We start from the raw sequence: 20064 nt of genomic DNA, 5'->3' as shown, positions 1-20064 counted from the left end.
GTGTGTGTGTGTGTGTGTGTGAGAGAGAGAGAGAGAGAGAGAGAGAGAGAGAGAGAGAGAGAGAGAGAGAACATGAGCCACTGAGCTTAATTAGAGTTACTCACATAATCATGAGTGGGAGGTTATTTTCTAGGGTATGTGCGATGTACTAGTAACTACACCACTGAAGAAAATAAAATGTCTGTGGTATGTGGGCACATGTGTGCATGACGAGGTGTGATCAGCTGAAAGGAGAGCAGGGGTTCTGTGTGAAAAAGATACATGAGAACTCACTCCAGCTGCATTATTACCACTGTCCCGGGCCTTAAAGGTTATTTTCACTTTTGAGTTTCTTCAAATGGCTAGTGCCTTAAAAGACCCAATTGTCTAGTGTTTTCCCAATATTTGAAAAGACTGGTTTGTTTGGTTAATTGTAAAGAAACACAGATTGAGAGTTAATGCCTGGGAGTACCCTGACTTTCTGACTATCACATATGTATCTATTAGCACATATAATTAGATATCTTAGGGACTGGAATCAAATCTAGACATGAAATTTATTTATTGGTCACATGTATAGCATAATGGTAATTTCACATATCTTTTGTGCATGAAACAGATGCACAAAATTATGTAGTATGGAAATTCCCTGTATGACATCATGTTGGCAATCAGAAAGGTTTGGAGTCTAAAGCATTTTGGATATCAGATATTTAACGTAAGGATGTTCTTATTATTCACTGATCCTATTTTTTGCCTATATGTAGACAGTTTTTCATTTGTGTCAAGATAGACAAAATGAGATGAATTTGTTCACTTTTAGTTTTCACATTCAAACCTTTCCCAGACTCTAAAATCTTCGAATATAGTGGAAATGTAAAACATAGGAAAATTTTGAAAACTTTTGGTACTTAATGTTTTGTAATGACCCATAATCAAAATAATGCAGTGCCATCTATTAATTACCTCAAGTGGTTTTATAGTAGTGAGGCTGTTAAGGGAGAACTAGAAATTTGGAATTGGTGCTATGATGGAACTCAGTCAAATGAACTTGTTTCTTATTTCCTACCATTTGGTATCATTTATTTGGATGTCTCATGTCTCCGGCTGAGATGCCAAGGAGGATTTCTGAGTCTAGGTCAAGTTTTCCATGAAAAGGTTGACTGTAATCATCCTTTCCATTCTGATATGGAATGAGGAGATTACATACAAAACACTGTGCTGAACTGAAGGCAGGGAGAGGCTACGAAAGAGGACGGCGCTTGCTCACTGGTGTTGGAAAGCTCCAGCCGGAGCTATAAAAACTATACAAACTTCACTATACAAACCTGTACTACCACTAGACTTTCTGTTCTGTTAAGGTAAGTAAAGCTTGTCTCCGCTCTGTGGTAACACCCTTTACTTTCCTCATAGCCTTCTGTACTGATTTTTCAAAGAAGTATATTTTGACCACAATATGTACACAGACGGCCACCCTGCTCTCTTCCCTCTCTCCTCCTGAGAAGTTCTTACTCTGTAACAGGCTGATCTTGAACTTGTGACCTTCTACCTAGGCCGGAATGCTGGGAATGCAGGCATGTGCTACCACTCCTGGATCAAATACCCATCCTCAATAAAAGTATTGTTGAATGCTTCTGAGGAAGCAAAAAGCCAAAACATTATTCTGGGGGCCAGACGGCTCACTGAAAGTCTTATGTCCTTGTGGCTAGAGGATACATTGAGATAAAGTCATCAGCAGCTCAGAAGAAACCAGAGCTCTGTGCCACATCTACTCGTATATGAGCAAATACACTCGATATACTTGTATATGAGCGGATACACTCGGTGAAAAGCTCCCTCTGCATTGCCACATCTANACATCTACTCGTATATGAGCAAATACACTCGATATACTTGTATATGAGCGGATACACTCGGTGAAAAGCTCCCTCTGCATTGCCACATCTACTTGGATACATCATGTACTCTGCATGTACACATGGCCGGACCTTGCTTTCACATTACATTTAAGAAGTAAAAACAATACCCCATTTCAGCATCTACACGAATAGGACCCAAATTCAGGGCATCTTCTAATTCCTTGTTTTCCTAAGACACCATTCGCAGCACTACCTTAAACTGCTTTTCCAGCCGCGTCTTTCCTCCTACTCCCGGAATGAGGATGCTGTTAACATAGCTATGCAGCTGACTTGAAGATACTTCAGTTTCCTTCCCGAGAATGGCTTCCAACAAGGCATCATGGATGAAAATGTACTGCTCCTGAAAGGTACCGAGTGGTGGACAGTGAGGGGATCGATCTGCCAGGGGACCCCTACCCATTCATAGAATTGACTTTGGATTAACACTGCTCTGAACAGGGACTGACAGTGGATTCCTCAAGCATTTGTAGCTAGATGATGACCCCAGTATTCACTTGGTGATCTGTTATAACTTACTTTGGAGTAGAGACCCCAGTATTCACTTGATGATCTGGTATAACGAATTTTGGAGTAGAGACCTGTGCTAAGTTTAGCTCTGTGTTTTCCCACCACGTCTAGACCAGGTAGTTCAGTAATAGCACACAGTTACAAACACATGTTCAATAAAGAGCTAAAGAACCAACCTTTCCCACATATTTAAACATGTGGGAAAGACAGCTTGCTTAACTCCCTGGGACCTAGAGCATGACTTGGTATAACTGTCGCTGGTTCCTAAGTGTCCAGACTTTAAGACACAGATGGAAAGCTGTGATCTGGAGAAGAGTGTGCCCCTCAGATATCTCAAGTACAAACCCATATACTCCTTCAAGTTCTAAGGGAACGGATCTTTCCCCTCGGTTTGCTCTCATCTTTCTGGGCCATCCCTTGGCCACGCCTTACCTCAGTCTGGACGAGGTAGTTGCGCTGTGTCCTGATGTGCTTCAGGAACCCCAGGACGTTGACTGTGCTTTTGTCTTTGATCTGTTGCAGCATGCTGTCTATGACAATGTAGGTGCCTGTCCTGCCCACACCCGCGCTGTAAGAGATGCAAGTACTCAGCCTGACCATCATCAACCATGGCATTCCTACCAACATACAAGCACATGCGCAGGCACTAAGAAACAGCCAGTCCCCAGAGAGCCTACTAGAACGACACAGGCTCTTCACAGAGAAAACCTGAACACTTCCCACCACCTACCTAGACTTGAGAAAGAACACAGAGTGCTTTTTTACTGTTGGATGACAAATCTGCCCCAGCTGCCTTCTCGGCTTTCCCTGCCGCTCAAACCAAGGCATGAGTCTGGAGGTGTCTTGCAGTGACCATCTTCACAGCAGAAGCAGGCAGCCGAGGCCTGGGCAGGCTGCTCTCTCTCTCTGCCAGGCTTCTCTGGCTCTTTCATTAAGTCCCTTTTGGTATAACTCTCCCAGCCTGCCTCTGGCTCATGCAACCAAGACACCAACTAATGGTCTCCGTAGTAGAAAAATCCTACTAAAGGGGGCCTGAGAATGGTATGTCCAGAACATTCAGCTCTTTATAGTTATTTTCATAATTCCTGTTTTAAAAGATATCCAAGATCTGACGATCTAATCTCACATGGCAAGCTTGTTTTTGCAGAATGTTTCCATGAGGTTCCTCATTTAGCACAGCACCCAGGTTGTTTGACAGACAGATTTCCACTGCTGGTTGCAGAATGGATTAGCAAAAAGGTAGAGTTTTCCTAAGGCTTTAAACATAGGCCATATCTCAACTCCTGCAAATGTCTTATTTTGTGAAAACATTATAAGAACAGTCCTGCAGACGTGCTTAGAAAATGCTAAGTAGCTATGCAATATTAGCTACAGAATAAATAACAAATGCTAAAGCTGGGACAAGCCATGAATGCAATCATAAGTAAAACATAACAAAGGCATTTAAACAACCATCTAGAGTTGTTTCAGTGAGTTCAGAGACAACAGGAACTTCTTCAAGAGTTTTTGTAAGAGGCAGTTTATGTAGCACATACAGTTAGAAATGAAAAGAACCATTTTATTGTTATTAATAATAATTACTATTATTTAGAGGATCCCTTAGAAAGTCCATTTAGAGAAAGATTAGAATCTCTGTCATGGAACTCTTGTATATGTGCAAAGTTTATTAGGCTGAGCCCACAATTCTCGTATTGTAGTAGGGACCTTAGTAAGACCATTTCATAAAAACTAGATAGTCAGTCAAACAGATTTTTTTCCCCCAAAGCCATGGATTTCTTTCTCTCTCTCTCTTTTTTTTTTCCAGATGAAGTTTTCATGAGACAGAAGCGAAGTTCCTCATAACTGCACCAAGCTTAGCTGGTTCTCAGAGAGGACTTGAGCCAAGATCACAAGGCTCAGATCCCCCAGTCATCTCCCTCTGAATGCTGGTCCTACCTGCAGTGCACCAACACGGGACCCATGTCTGGCATCCGGGCTGCAGATGACCTCCTCACAAAGGTCAGGACTGGGAGGGCATACTCAGGGACACCCATGTCAGGCCACTGTGTGTAGTGATACTGGATCACCGTCCTCTCATTCTGACGACCTTTGGGGTTTCCCTTCTGGCCCTAGAAACGTGTAAAAAGGCACCTTGAACCCCTAGGGTTAGCAAAATGGTTAGTAGTACAAAAGTATCAGGAAACAACCTGGATCTCATTCTTGAAACTACTGTTTAGGGGCTAAATTATTTCCTGTTTGGGATCAACGTACATGCTCTTACATGGTAACATCCACATCTCTCAAAAGAGAAGAATAAAATCATTCCAAAAGTGACCATTCAACACCGCCAGAGTTTGAAGTCTCCCAGGGGGTCTCCCGTTCCTGACCTGCTTCTCTCCTGGGCGCTATGCTTTTATCTGCTTTGCCATTCTTGTTTCTTCTCTACCACTTCCCTGGGGCACCCATAGTAGGGTTCCTTACTGCCTGCCATGTCAAGCATTCCACAGGAAGGACTAGACTCAGGGCCACACCTTGCTCTCTGTCTCTCTCACACACGATTGTTTACAGACTGGTTTCCATTCAGGGGCCAACTTTTTACAGTTTCACTGACCCAACCTATGCATCATTTCACACAGAACACCTATTGCATTCTTTACAGTTTCTCTGACTATGCATCACTTTACACAGAACACCTACTGCGTTCTTTCACTCAAGCTACTATCAAAGAAGGGCAACTGGGCCCGTTTGAGTACTTGAAGGACTCCATGAGCTCTGTGAATTGTAGAATGATTATTGATTTGCCAGAACCATCCAGAAGCTGAACATGACAGAACACTTGGCTGCTGATTTAGAACAGTGTGGCTTACGCTAATCATAACTGTATGGAGGAAGGGCTGGTAACCTGGGGGTATAGGGGAGCCTTAGAGCTGAGTAAGTGTGGGGTCTCCATCTGGCTACAGAAAGACCAAAGAGCCCTGCTTCAGACAGCTGGCATACTCAAGGCTGGCATAAGTGCACTTTCTCACTGAGCTGCTATTTAGATCCCAAAATACCGCTGTGGTGAATCTTGTGACAAGAGGATTCCATGGGGGCGGAGGGAGTAGGTATAAAAACTGAGATAACTTGAAAGCAGCATTTCTGCACTGTGAGTCTCAGGATACTACTAGTTTATACAATACAATGTTATGGTTAAGTCATGTGACAAAACAGGAACTCAAACACCATGGTCACGTGTGTTCATGGTCTATTGAATGGAGCAGCCACTTCCCATTCTTACTGAGTAGTAGAATATGAGTTTTCAATAACTGTCTTGTAGGCCAGAAGTCCTCGGGATACTCTGGGAAACACAGCTTGGAAACTTTCAAAAAGCAAATTCACAAATAGATGCCACTGTACACTGAGAACCGTTGTGTTCTCAACCTTGGACAACACTTAGAAAGCCAGTCAGGCCACCTACCTGGTCTCCTGCACTTTGTTAATACGTTTCACAGGATGCACTCATATCAGGCAAAATGTTATGGGGCTGGGTGCTTCAGTGGGCAGAGCCCTGGGTTCTATTCCTAGCACTGTATGAACCTGGTATGGTAGTTCACGCCTGTAATCCAGTACTCAGGTGATACAGATGGGAGGACTAACTCAACAGTCTTAGATACACAGCCAGTTAGAGGCCAGTCTGAGCTTTATGAGACCCTATCTCAAAAAAAAAAAAAAAAGTCGTGAAAAATGTTCTACAAGCTTGGGTCTGCTCTCCCTGTGCAGTATGCACCCGGCTCTCCCAGTGCGCACACACACACACACCTTTTTCACTTTTGTATTTCTAACTGAAAGGCGACGGACGGTGTAGCAGGCATGTACTTTTGTGCTCTTCAGTGTGACAATAATGTTCCCGTACTCCTCAGAGTTCTCCGTTGGCCAATACTGATCACACTTTCTCTGCAAAGAGGGAAAAGTAGCATTTTCACACAACAGGATCCAGACACAGATATGACTGCCTTTTAAAAAGAACTAAAGAAGTGCATGGGCTGAGGTGCTTAGCGGCGGTGTGGCCTCTGAAGAAGTTCATGACTTGGGATAAGTTTGCAAACATTACCTGAAAAATGGGCTAGTGTTTATGATCAAGAGGGGGGGGGGAAGGGAACGAGGGAGGGAGGGAGGGAGGGAGAAAATGGACTAAGAAGGACCCCTTACAACATCTGGCCAGAATGTGTTACCAAACAGTTTTAAGTACTATCTGGGCTGTTTTTGCTAAAGTCTACCTGGGAATCTCTATGTTATACCTGAGGTCACTGCCAACAAAATGGGGATCCCATAGATAGTGAATCTGAGGTGCCATCTCTATTCCAGCCTAAGTTAGCACCATCTCCACCAGTTGGAAATACAGTGCGTTCTGCTACACTCTTCACAATGGTCAGTGGGGTTCTGCTTTGCTTTGCCCTCAATTTCCTCCTGACACCACATTTCCCAGCATCCCCGTTTGCTGCTGTCTGTCTCCTATTCTTCTGTGTTCCTCCTTTGAGTCTGTTTCTCACCTCAGGTATGAGAGTCTCTAAAACCTCATTCACTTGCCTCGCTGCATGCCCTAACACAAGCCTGTGTTACCATATTTAATTTGCACTCAGGACTCCTCAGCTCTTTCAGAGAACACAAACCCACCTGGAGAGAACACATCTGTGTCTTCACACCTGGCCGGCTTCCTTCCCTACCCTAAGCAGGCGCTTAGTTCACATTCATTCACAGAATGCAGACAGTGAGGCAAGAGGCACCTACCCTTCCCTTCTCCACAAGGTTCGTGATCATGATGATGATTCCCGTGTTTTGTTCCCAAATCATCCTCCAGAAGTCTTCAAAGGTGGACTTTAAAGGTCCCTGGGTGGCAATGTAGGCTTTTGCTTTGTTGTAACCCTTCAAAGACGACACAGAACAAAGTGAGATCAAAGTTTTAGCAGAGCAGATGGGTTAATAATTCAAGTACCCTCCACACTGAACAGGCTTTGTTCTCAGTGACATTTCTATGTGCTGCGAACATACACTCAACCACCTCTGCTTAAGTCTCCATCTTCCAAAGCGGGTTTAAGAATGTTTCTGACTTACATCCACATAGTTTGCGTTAATGTAGTCACTGTGCTTAGAGTCCTTTCCTGGTAAAGGTCGTAACTTCACCCTACTGTGATCATCTACAGAGAGGAACAGACAAAAACAAAAATGTGATTAAAAACAGTAGCAGCTGGTGGCATCCTTAACTCAAGGCAAGCTGGTGCCAAGACAAGCAGATACTAAGGACAGCTTCAAAGCGGCCCCAACACTGCACGGCTGCTGCTACTCCAGCCAGGCCCAAGGAGTACAAATTGTGGTTTTTACTAGTTTTTATAAAACTGCTAGAAATTCTGCAATCCTCTAAAATTCCATTTTCTATTTTAAAACCAGACTCAAAGGCCTTTAAATTATCCAGGCCTTCACTCCCTGCTAGTATTATAAATGGGGGCAGGGGGAATAGGAACACAAACATGAATAAGAATGCATAAAGTTGGATGGGTAAGGATATTGAGAAGAGTTGAGGGAGGAAAACCATATGATCAAAATATACCATATGAAAAATAATGTTTAAATTAATGTTTAGTTAATTAAATAATGTTTCTGATCAGGTGGGCTTCTTCTATGCTGCCCATGTCTGCAGGGCGGCTCCCTGCCCGGTGAGGATGGATTCCAGCTGCTCTCCCAGAACCAAAGGATTGGAAGGAACCAGAGCGTTGCCTATATTGTGATGCTGGCACATGATCTGATTGCAGCGCTTTATGTGGCAATGCTTTGGTGTCCTTTCCTATATAAAGTCATGAGCCAAGGGAGAGTTGACTGTGGCAGAGATGACAGTCCTATTTCCAGCTGGGTATGATGGTGGCACATTTAATCCCAGAACTCACTGGAGGCAGAAGCAGGCAGATCATTGTGAATTCAAAACCAGCCTAGACAATACAGCAAGTTCTAAGCTGGACAGGATTACACAGAGGGGCTCTGTCTCAATGAAAGACATGATCCCTGTATGAATTATACAAATGATGCATTGATTTCTTTTTTGCCCTGTTTTTGCATGTACTTTCTGGTTGCTGTGTGGGAAGAATGATGTCCGTGTGCCCTTGCTGGACTCATGGTAAGAAGGTATGTCTATGGACAAAGGCTCACATTCCAAGGATGATGTTTGGGTCAGCCAACAAACTGGTCACTCTCAGCCACCCAAAGCCTAGAAGGGAAAGAAGTGACTCTCCTTACACCTTCTCACCGCCTCTTCACCCACTCGTATACACGAAACCAATAGTCCTTACTCAAAAACAACTTGACGCTCTTCTAGAAATCAGGACAAATAAAACGATCTCTATTCATACACAATATGATCCAATATGCCGAAGCTCAAAGGAGTTCACAAGAATTATATTTTAGAATGAATGGGTCTGATAGAGCTGTATGAACTAAATCAACATATAAAAATCATCTGTACTTCTTTACACTGAACATTTTCATTTGCAACAAGAATCAGAAAGAATGAAGTGAGAGACGGTCAAGAGCACTTTCTGCTCTTGCAGAGGACTGGGGTTCCATTCCAAGTACCCACACGCTAACACCTATCTGTGACTTCAGTTCCAAAAGGATCTCATGCCCTCTTGTGGTCGCTATGGGCACTGCATGTACATGGTGCACAGACACCCATGTAGGCAGAATGCCCATGCTCATAAATAAATCTCAGAAAACAAACAAAAAGGAATATTTTTCCCAAAGGAAGCAAAAGCTTAGTCAGTGCAAGTTAACCCACAGTTGAAAGAAACATGACCTAAGTAAAAAGACATTCACCTTTACAGCCCAAAGACAGCATTAAAATGGCAGTGGTTCTGGGTTAATCTTGCATTAATACAATCCTTGTTGGAACCCTAGCTCAGTATTATGTAGTAAGAGTCTAGTTGGTTCTAAAATTCATATGGAAATGCAAAGGGATAAAACAGCGTGAACAGGACAATCTTAGTTTCCAATTTCAAACTTTGCCATAAAGCTGCCAGTAATTACAGCAGTGTGGTGCTGGTAAGAAAACCCATGCAGACATCGGGAAGAGAGCCCAGGATCAGGAGTAACTCGTTACCTTACAGTAAGATGGCTTTTACTCGTTACCTTACAGTAAGATGACTGTCAAGAAAAGTGCTAACCCAATTCCGCGGAGGAGAATTCTTTAAATCTTAAGCCACAGTAAGTTGATACAGAACACATAGAAAAATTAATCCAAATGGATCAAAGACCTAAACAAGAATGCTAAACCTACAAAACTCTAAAGACAAAAGCACAAAAGTAAACTTGGCATGGTCTTCCTTTCTAAGGTATGATCTTAAAAACAGCACCAACAATACAAAACAGGTGAGGATGGATGCTGACAGACGTTTGAAGAGTTGTTTTAGAGGGCACCATTAAGAAATGGCAAAGAGCTGGGCAGTGGTGGCACACACCCTTAATCCCAGCACTTGGGAAGCAGAGGCAGAGGCAGGTGGATTTCTGAGTTTGAGGCCAGCCTGGTCTACAGAGTGAGTTCCAGGACAGCCAGGGCTACACAGAGAAACCCTGTCTTGAAAAACCAAACAACAACAACAACAACAACAACAACAACAACAACAACAACAAAAGAAATGGCAAAGAATGAACAGAATGTAGAGAATCCACCATATATAAAGTTCATCGGTAAAAAGATAAAATCCAGCTAAAAGAATGTAGAAGAGTAATAAAAGATGAGAACAGAATTTTTCGCAAGAAGATGTACAGAGAGTCAGTGAGCTTGTGGAAAACTCACACTCTCCCGCCCATCCAGGCACTCATTAGGGACATGCATCCTCCAGCTCTCACCTCATCCCATCGCAGGGGCAGGAAATGCCCCACAGTGCATGCTCCTCGTGATAAATTAACTTGCAGTTGTCAGCCTTTCTCAGCACCCTGGTTCTCTCTGGCTTTTGATACAGCATGAAGACTTAATTCTTCTCACGGTAGAAGATAATCTAATGGTTATTACTCACATGCTAAAATGTTGATGTATCTGTTTTTGTGCTTGTTATCCGGATGATTGGAATGCTCTGCAGTGATGTTCATATCAGCTGTACAGCGCTGGACTTCCTGATGAAGAAAAACAAGGTTTTAGACACACTAGAAATCTAGAGGCACTGCCACCGTGTGTCCTGCAGCACACCATCAGCATAGGCTACATACATGATAGTAGTTCTCTAAGACCACATTGGCTGAAGCATGCTCAGCAACGACTGCCAGGAAACCTAGAGTGTATCTTAATGCACACACTAATCCAGTCATTTTACAGTGGCCCAGAGATTCATCACACAATCCTGTAAAACAGATGTCCTTTGTACTGGAAACAACTTTATATATCCACGTAACTTGATGGCACCATAAGGTTACGTGGAGTGACTGGCCTAGTCTGTCTAAGTACATTTTGTGGCACTGGTGTTATGGTGAAACCACCTCATGTAGCAGTTCTCATTATCTGGCATCATCTTATGTGGTACGAGTCCCCCCTCCTCTGTGCACACACTCATACGTACAGATAAAGCTATACAGAGTCAGAGGCGAAGGGTCTACTCAGCCCCTACAGGGCCATTGTTTCCTCCAATTCAATCAGATCTGAGCATTGCTATAACCATAGCAGATATGGGGATAATGTGAATTTGGCTTCGTTCTCTATTATTTTACCATTTATCCACTTTTGACCTGGTATTTGAGTGGTACAAGACAATATCTCCTTTAGAGTCTGAGGTACAAAAGAATCTCTTTTTTAAATAAATCGTAGTCTATAACAAAAAAAAAAAAAAACTGTTAGCCAAATGTGATCAACAGAGAAGAGGCCTGAGGAAAAAATATGGGAATAAAAATAGAGGAACCAAGGGAGGCTTAAAATAGGATGTGGCAATTCACTGGAGTCTTACAGGATGCACGGGAACTTCCAAGAAGGACAATACAGCAGGATTTGCAACGTGCTTGCAGGCTGCCTGGCCTCATTTCACAGACAGAACTCCACAAGCTAAAAAGTCTGTTTGAAATAACAGTCATGTTTAGCCCAACTAATTCTCTTGACTGGCTCAGATACAGTTGGCCTTGATTAACTGTTTATGAACTCTAGTTTTAGTCAACTGAACTTTCATTAGAAACAGTGGTGTCAGGAGCAAGACTGCTCCACCACTAGTTCTGGATATAAACATCCATTGGCCCAATATGAAGTGGCTGAAAAGCTAAATTCTTGTGCCCTGAAGGCATCCAACACAAAGAGACACAGAGCTAACCGATCAGGAAGTCATTAGCAGCTCGTAGTTGCTGCTCAGATCAGGAACAGCATCACGAGCTCACAGGGGGAATGGTTTATACATGGCCGACGATTCAGTTCCACAAAGCAGCTCCATATAGCATCTATGCAGTTAACATCTTAGAGAACCACAACGTACTTCCTAGGGAGGAGCCCCTAGTCCACAAAGAGCATCTCTGAGCTAAAATAACAAGGTATAAAAGGTTGTGATCTTTTCAAGGGATCCATATTATTGAGTCTCCAATACTGGGAAGCCTATATTCAGTTTTTCATAACTGTACATGTTCCCAGCTATCCCTGAAGAGAAGACTCCATAGGCATCAATGTGATCCATCTCTTCGGGAGTAAGTGTTTAGTGATTCTCACCTGTTTCCTACCACTGCTAAGTGGGATAAATTCTGCTCTCTTCTGTTCTGTTCTCGTTTATGATTCAGTTTTATAAAGAGTGGTTTAAAGGGCCACAGGGCTGCCTTTGGCTATTTTCTCTAAAATGAAAAAAAAGTATGTGTCCAAGATCACGAGTCTACTATCTCAACATTGGCCAAAACACACAATGCTAACTATACTTGGGAATACTGGGACTTGCTTTTTGGAATTGCTTTAAAAGCTTGAGGGCAGTTTGAGGCAAAACATTTCACAAATGGGTGTGCATCCTGAATAGCATCAGTTCACTCTGTACACAAACCCCAGAGATAAGTCAACACCCTGTTGCTGCTGGGTGAAAGCCATCCTTTTTGGCAGGTACCCTTTAAAGCTGAGATGGTCAGATATTCCATACTGAGATCTTAGCCTTGAGCTCTTTAGTTTGATATTCACTGTCTATTGGTTTTTCTTCTCTCCCCTGTTCTATGGCTCTGACTGCCCTAGCCATGGACAGAGCTGGGCCTCTATTACGACAGACTGCAGCTGACTAGGGCTGCACTGTAAAGCACATCTGAGGCAGCCAGTCAAATCTTTTTTTTTGTCTTTTAAAACCCCTGGTCTGAGGTGTTGTCTCTATGGCACATTTCCAATTATGTGAATGACATAAAATAAAGAATCGTAAGTAATCCTAGGTCTGCTTTTATTAGAACCCATGCATTTGGCTAAGGCCTTCTGATTTTGTTTTATGGATAATAATGTCACCTGTGAGTCCTTGGAGTGTGGCCTGGCTGATTCAGATGCTGATAATATCATGTGATCCTCTCTACCACAACTGGCATTTCAAAGTTAGTGTGATTTTAATAGGTGCTGGCCAATGGTGTGTGCACAGGAAATTTACCTATTTAGTTAGCACTTTGATGAGAATTTTAAGATTAAGCTTGTTTGTCTTTGTCTATGTGACAAATCTAGAATTCTAAAAGTGGATATTCCCTCTTCTCCATGAGGCTTGAACTCTGTCTAAAATTGTGTGTGTGGGTCATTCTCATTTGCTTAAAAAGTTATAGCTACAGAAGAAAGTGTTATTTAGATATAGACTTTGTATTGGACCTTTTGTTAGTGTTAGAAAATTCCTGGCAGAATAAAATAGAGAAAGTTTAAAAAAAAAAATAAAATAAAATAAAAGTGGATATTCTGAAGATATACATCCGCTTGAAAGTTAAAACTAAAGTTAATAATAAGACATGAAAATACTATCATTTGCTTCTGGAAGAATTCTCGGGAGATTTACTGGGCTGAATCTCCTTGTTGGACTTGTTGGGAAGAGGCCCGCCAGCCTGCCTTTCTGTGGTGCCATCCGAAGAAATACTACCTACATGTTCTTCAGATGACCCAACAAAGAACTCCGGAAGAAAATCCTTTGAACCTGGTATGTTAAGGGGACTGACCTACAGACAGTGCAGTGCATCATTAGGTCATGACTAGTCCAGAGCTGTTACAATCCAACAGAAAGCTGGTCCTCGACAGAGGTTTGCTAAGCTGTGCCCTCACCATCTTGTCCTTGGCCATTAAATCTGACTTTCTTTCAATGCGGGAACCTGTAGAATTCCTTTTCAGGCTCTTATCTTCTACCAGCTCCTTTTCTCGTCTCAGCCTTAAACCTGTGCTCTTCAGAAAGGTGACACGTCCCCCGTGGGCCTCTACCACCATTCCACTCTCCACCCCCACTACCCAAACCCATGGTCTTTGCTCACAGCCCCTTCCTACCATCCCACAGCTGGCCTGTACAATAAAATTCCTTTCAGGCACAGGGTCATAAAGTTTAATAAAATCGCCCAACCCCTTTTATAAAAGGCTTTACTTAAACAGTTACTTTTCTTGATTGAAAGCACATTTCTTAGCCAGGTGGTAGTGACACACACCTTTAATCTCAGCACTAGGGAGGCAGAGGTAGGTGGAAATCTGAGTGTGAGGCCAGCCTGGTCTGCATAGTGAATTCCAGAGGAGCCAGGGCTACACAGAAAACAAAAACAAAAACAAAAAACCCTGTCTTGAGAAACCAAACCAAACTAACCAAACAAGCACTCGTTTCTTTAACATTAAAGACCAAACACACAGCGTGCCATATGCTCAGAAGCTCCCCCGGGGCCAGCTCCGGCCACCCCTCAGCCTTTGTGCACTATGACATATCTTTCCAGGGACTTCCCTGTTCCACATCAGCAGCAGTCACTGAAGTCTCCATTCGTGACACAAAACAATGGGGCCACTAGTCCCTCAGCGCATGGGCTCAGGTGGGCAAGCTTTGTGTTCTCAATTTAAGATGAACAACCGGACCACATTTAGCTCAGCAGTTAATTGGAGCAGAGTCCATCCCCAAAGGATTGTGGCAAGGGCCGTGGGCCTCTGGCCTCATCTCCATGTCCAGCTTTTAAACTTCTGATCCCTATAACCCCTGTGTGTTAGCCAGCACTGTACTTTAAGAAGCCTTCTGCTTTGTGATTGTAGGGGCTGGGAAAGAGGTTTCTGATATTAAACAAAACAAACAAACAAACAAACAAACAAAGAAAATCAAGCCACTCTGGGAAAGCCACTCTCCAGGAAGCCCAGTGAACAAGACACACTATGATTTCCATAGGCTGGAAAACCTTTGAGAGGTGTAATGTCCCCATCTTTGGAGACGGTTCACAATTTATCTGGCAAAGATAAAACACTGGTTTGCAGCTTCACCTCTAGACAGAGACTCAAAATTATTTAAGTGGGTTGTTTCCAACCACCGCCCCCCGCCAGCAATTGCATCCTTAAAATATGACAGTTACTCCATATTTTTTTAAACCGCAAGATTCAAAACCCAGCAGAGGCAAGAAGAACTGGCACTGAAATAGCCAGTCAACGCTCACAGGGTGTAGAAAGGCTCAGGAAGTGCTGGAGCGCGTTGGTTTTAGACCATTTCCTTTTCATGTCTCTCTGGTTCTCCTCCCAGCACCACCAAATGGAACTGCTCTAATTCATCACTGTACTGCGCACACAGACAAGGACTGCTTGATAATCACTTATTTTCCCTCACTTCACTAACTCTGAGTGTGAGGGGGCATTCTCCCAAAGATCAGTGACTTGCTAACTGGAGGCTTCTGCTTAGATGCTGAGTGGGCTTTCTGTAAGCCACATTTGGGACTAAAAAGGTTGTGTAACAGAAAGATCATGTGCTCCTTCCCTACACGTGCAGGAGAGGCCACCAAACACTTCTGTCTTATTGTATTTTTTGTCAAGGCACAAGCACACGGCAGTTTCTTTTTCTTGCCTCCAGCTCATTACAGGACACTACTTTCATGATTCTGAAAGCTACTAGGGTTCACCAAATGGAGTTTGACAGCAATGATCTCAACCCCTGCCGCTGCCATTTCAAAACCTGGCCACCTAATAGCTTGCTTTTCGTATGGATAAAGTTTTTTCAACTTCATAGTGAGGTCACTGAGAAATGAAATATAAAAAATGAGTGACATGAGCCACTGCGCTAAGCAAGCAGTGGCTGCGGTTGTCCTCACAGTGGGTGGAAACCTGTGATGAGCTTATACTCTCTGACCACAATAATGGGTTTGTTTTAATTACTTATTTATTCTTCCTATTACACAAAACCTCTTTTTTGGCCTTACACCGGCAGTTACTACCTCTGTATAAAATAGCCTTATTCTCTCACATGGCTTGTTACCACCTTCCCCTTTTAGCAAGGTTACTAAAATAGAAAAATGCTTTTGTTTACGAATCCTTCAAAGCTTTGGTAAATTTTAAAGGTCACAGCATATCAGCCCCATGATTCTCCACTCTCTGTCACTGCCTTGCTAATTTTCCCAGAACTCTTCTGATTGAAGTAACTCAGCTTTCAGTTTCCCCAGGTGGAGTCAGGAGGTGCTAATGGAAGTATCTTGGCTGTGTCTGCTTAGCTTCCCCAGCTCACAGTACTGGTGCTAGGTGATTAAACCCTTAACCCAGCCTATTAGTGTTTCTAGGATAGAAATAGGGCACAAATAAATGCCCAGGATTTGTTCCCAGGCATGATTTTGATACAGCAAAGCCCATCTTTAAGTCAGATCAAGTATACAGAGGTGTAGCTGATTATTTTGAATAATTAAATGGTGTCAAAAGCAGCTGTGATGAATAGCACTGGGGTCTCAAATCATAAATAATTGAGAAACCGGAGTTGCATTTGATCATCCTGATCAAATTCTGTTCTCTAGAGGATAAATGTTTGTCCTGAATACCATCAACATTGTTAAATGCCTCAATATTGTTGCTCAGTCATCCAGCCAACAGCCAATTGAACTAAATCACTTTAACAGCACACACATTTGCTGTCCTCATGAATACAAAATGTTTGACTTAAGCCATGTTCTTTGTCATAGAACAGGCACCTTTTGAGGTCAGCATCCAATAGCAGCATTAGATACTTGACAGGCATTCGTTCATTCCACAAAAGCCAAGGTCTTTCTCTCTACCACCGTTGCTATCACTGTTTCCAATAAAAACCTAAAGCCAAGCCAACCCAACCAACAAAACAAAACAAAAACAGCACAAAACTAACAACAAAGAACCTCAGAGAAAAACTTAATTTAACCTGGGATATCAATATAATTGCCTTTCTGATGGCCCCTTGGAGATTCCAAATTTGCATAGAGACTGGGGCTCTGGTCCCATTTTTCTCATTGTTCATGCAAGATAATTGCACCTCAGAGCTGTATGTATCCTTCATGGTCCCCATGTGATGACTTCCCAGGCCTTTATTTGAGCCCCATATCCAATTGTGCGAGAAGAGGTGGGGTGAGAAGTGTCTTTCCCATCATTTCCATGACACTGTAGATGGAAGGAGAAACCCACTCACCCCTCCAGCTAGAAGACAGCTGAGCTGCCATAAAAGCCTGCCCTGCTCCACATGGGCCCTGCTGCCAGGGATGTGCTTCAGTGACGAAAAGGGCAGTCTGTTTAATAGCTCCTCATTGACACCCTGTCACTGCTGAACTGGCACGGGACCCAGAGCTGGCAGCGAGGGACCCGCCATCTCTCTACCTTGTTTCCTACACACCAGCTCTTAAAATCAGAAGGCTGTGTTAACCCACATCGCCTCTCCAAGGATTAATACTCACCAAAACAACAACAGTCAATTAATAATTAATCCAGCACTTTCTAGATGTTTATTTTTTAACCTAACAACTTTATAATGTGGGTGACGTTAGCACCATTTTTAAGGATGAGGAAATGGGAGATCAGAGATGAAGTAATTGGCCCAAGAACTTAGGAAGCTCACTTCTGGCAGAGCCGGCACTTTCTCTGATGCCAAACCTCCTGTCTCGACGATACCATGTACACCCCAGAAATGACATGGAATCAGGGAGCTTGGCAGTGCGACTGTGCTCCTCCTCAGAGCTGAGAAGCAGAGAAACCATCGTCACTGACCGTCCTCCACAGACGTGCACATGCAGAACGCTCGGAGCCAACTCCCTCTCTCTGCATCTTCTTGGGGAAATGTTTATAAGAACATCAGTAAAAAGAGAAAGACATCTCCAGTTGGCAGAGTTATTGTCCTGAGAGGCTTAGAATCAATGCAGTTCACACTTTCAAAAATTCTTAGGAGATAAAAATAAACTTTCTAGAAATTAGTTTTCAGTTTTGAGACATACCTCAAAATCTTCCGAGAACCCATGCTGGCTATTGGAATAGAGCTCACCGATGTGTTTACCAAACTGTTTGACAGGAATGGCTTCCATGTCATCTGGAGAAATGAAATAATACTCAGGGTCACACAGAATACACTCATAAAATAAATGGCTTTTAGAAAGCAAATCTGACTTAAATATCTGCTGAAAAATGATAAAATTGTATCAAGTGAAACAAGTTTCTGAGGAAAGGCCTTAGACTTCATTTTACACCAAGGTCTAGTTAGGATGTCGAATTGCTTACCAGCAGGCTAAATAAGGCATTTCAAAAAACATACACACACCTCTTATTTTGAAGACAACGTATATAGTTAAGGGAATGCATCACACTCTAGCTAAAACTCTTGTCTTACCAAGGGCACTCATTGGCCAGGAAGCTTTGCTAATTCTTGTGCTTTAAATTTTTCAATTATTACTGGGTGGCTGGGGCTTGAACATCCAGCACCTAGTTTACTCAGACTCTGAAGTCTACATAATCTTTTTCACTCGGATAGATGCCCTTGTAACAGCTGTACAAAACCATCTATCTTTAAGTGTTCAGAATTTTAGCTCAAGGCAGCTGTGTCTATATGGTGCCAAATAATCAATTTGATAGAATTAACTGGATTTGGGGGTGGGGGTAAGGACAGCCTACATGTAGATTCTAGAATACTCCACACACCCCAGTTTATTTTGTCACTTTGAAAGGAACCTAATGCATGTTTTAGGTTTATTTACAGAAAGCCAGTCGGATCCCTGACTGTTTCTGCTAAATGGCCACACCCACCCCCTCACTGCCACTCCGAACTCCTCCTCCCTCAGCCCTCCCCCCACAAATATTTCCTTTAAAAAAATACTCGGCTGAATTTGAGATAAACAACAGACATGACATTTACTTTATTCAGAGTGAAAGATCTTTGGCAAACGCACAAACATCTAAACTGCCACAGATGCTTTTCTTAGCAAAGGGTATGAAGATCTGTATGTGCAAACGAGGTCCTACTTTGGCAAGAATTTTATAGATGCAGGCCTGACAATCTGATTTCTCTTCATCTGGTGACAGTTAACATTGACTCTGTCACTCTCTCTCCACTTCCTTTTGAGAGAGCAATGCTCTAGGGTGGCTTTTGCATCTATTGACATTTTCAAACTTGAATCATTCTTCAGGGGAAAATAGCAACTCTTATACTTTGTTTAAGAAAGGTGATTTATATGTCCATAATCTAAGTCACTCAGCACTGAAACATTATTTAAACAGAATTGCTGGTACTCTGCAAACACAGATTCTCTCTCCGTGTGAACAATTAAAGCCCTAATTGCTTTAATAGTAAACTTTATGAAAAAATTGCCAAGTTATTTACAAATATTTCAGGATTGAATATGTTCATGAATATGCAATCACTCTGTACGCCCAAGACATCTATAGCTTCCATGATCTAACCAGCATTAGCAAACTATGAAGAGCCAAAATGTTTGCCCAGAATATTTAGCAGAATGCTATTCAAGAAAAGTTTCCAAAATTATCTGATCACTTAAGATGTTTAGAAGTAAGTGAATTTTATAACAAGAGTCATATGGCAATGAAGGGTCCTCAGGCTGACTGAAGAAAGGATTAATATGCACAAAGTTGGGGAAATCTCAAAAACCTAGAGTGTCCAAGGATAAACACATCTTTGGACTTTATAACAGTTCTCAAGGGCAGAGTAGCACAGTAAATTATTGGGTGACACCAATATTTTATTCTGTGGTCACTGTTTGGAATTTCTAAGTCCCAGAAATTTATGGCACGGGGATGAAGGACATGGAGCTTGGTTCAAAATGGGAAAAAACCTGTTTGTTACATTCAGATATTTTATGGGTAACATAAAAGGTTTTCAAGACATCAAAATGGGAAGGTAAAAAACCATAGCACTTGAAGGACACAGCCCATGGCAAGTCCTGAAAAGAAATGCTTTCAAGTTCAAAGTAAACTCCGTTTCTTCTAGAGTGTGAGCAACTGCAAAAATCAAACTGGTTGCTAACCCATGATGATATGCAGTAAACCTAAGTAGCACGCAGTATGGTCACCATGGAAACATGTGATGCACTATATCTTTCATTTGCATTTTTATCCAAGGAAACTAAGCCATACCCAATCCATACACTCTGGATTCCTGGGTACCATCAAAACCATCATTCGTGCACTACATGGGCAGTTGTGCACACAGAGGCATGCTATATAGACTACTGCCAACTGCTCAGATAACGCATCACTTGTCCTTCACTCAAGATAAACAGTACAGGGGCCATATATCTTTTCTGTCAT

General features: G+C 42.6%; 1 protein-coding gene across 3 annotated transcripts in view; it reads right to left on the bottom strand.

Moving 5' to 3' along the window:
* The window catches only part of Ptprg (protein tyrosine phosphatase receptor type G), a 677472-nt gene that overhangs the window by 25508 nt on the left and 631900 nt on the right, over window positions 1-20064 (bottom strand). For all 3 annotated transcript variants that reach the window (XM_021204227.2, XM_021204228.2, XM_021204229.2), the window contains 8 exons: window positions 17745-17836; window positions 10424-10520; window positions 7476-7558; window positions 7152-7286; window positions 6183-6317; window positions 4341-4513; window positions 2838-2973; window positions 2092-2238 (listed from right to left, as the gene is read on the bottom strand). In XM_021204227.2, the coding sequence (XP_021059886.1) occupies window positions 2092-2238; window positions 2838-2973; window positions 4341-4513; window positions 6183-6317; window positions 7152-7286; window positions 7476-7558; window positions 10424-10520; window positions 17745-17836 (998 nt within the window). The remainder of the gene's footprint in view (window positions 1-2091; window positions 2239-2837; window positions 2974-4340; window positions 4514-6182; window positions 6318-7151; window positions 7287-7475; window positions 7559-10423; window positions 10521-17744; window positions 17837-20064) is intronic.

The sequence above is a fragment of the Mus pahari genome, chromosome 8 (assembly GCF_900095145.1).
Source record: "Mus pahari chromosome 8, PAHARI_EIJ_v1.1, whole genome shotgun sequence".
In the NCBI taxonomy this organism is placed as follows: Eukaryota; Metazoa; Chordata; class Mammalia; order Rodentia; family Muridae; genus Mus; species Mus pahari.
The sequence above is the reverse complement of the archived record's forward strand: the minus strand, read 5'-3'. Positions and strand labels throughout refer to the sequence as shown.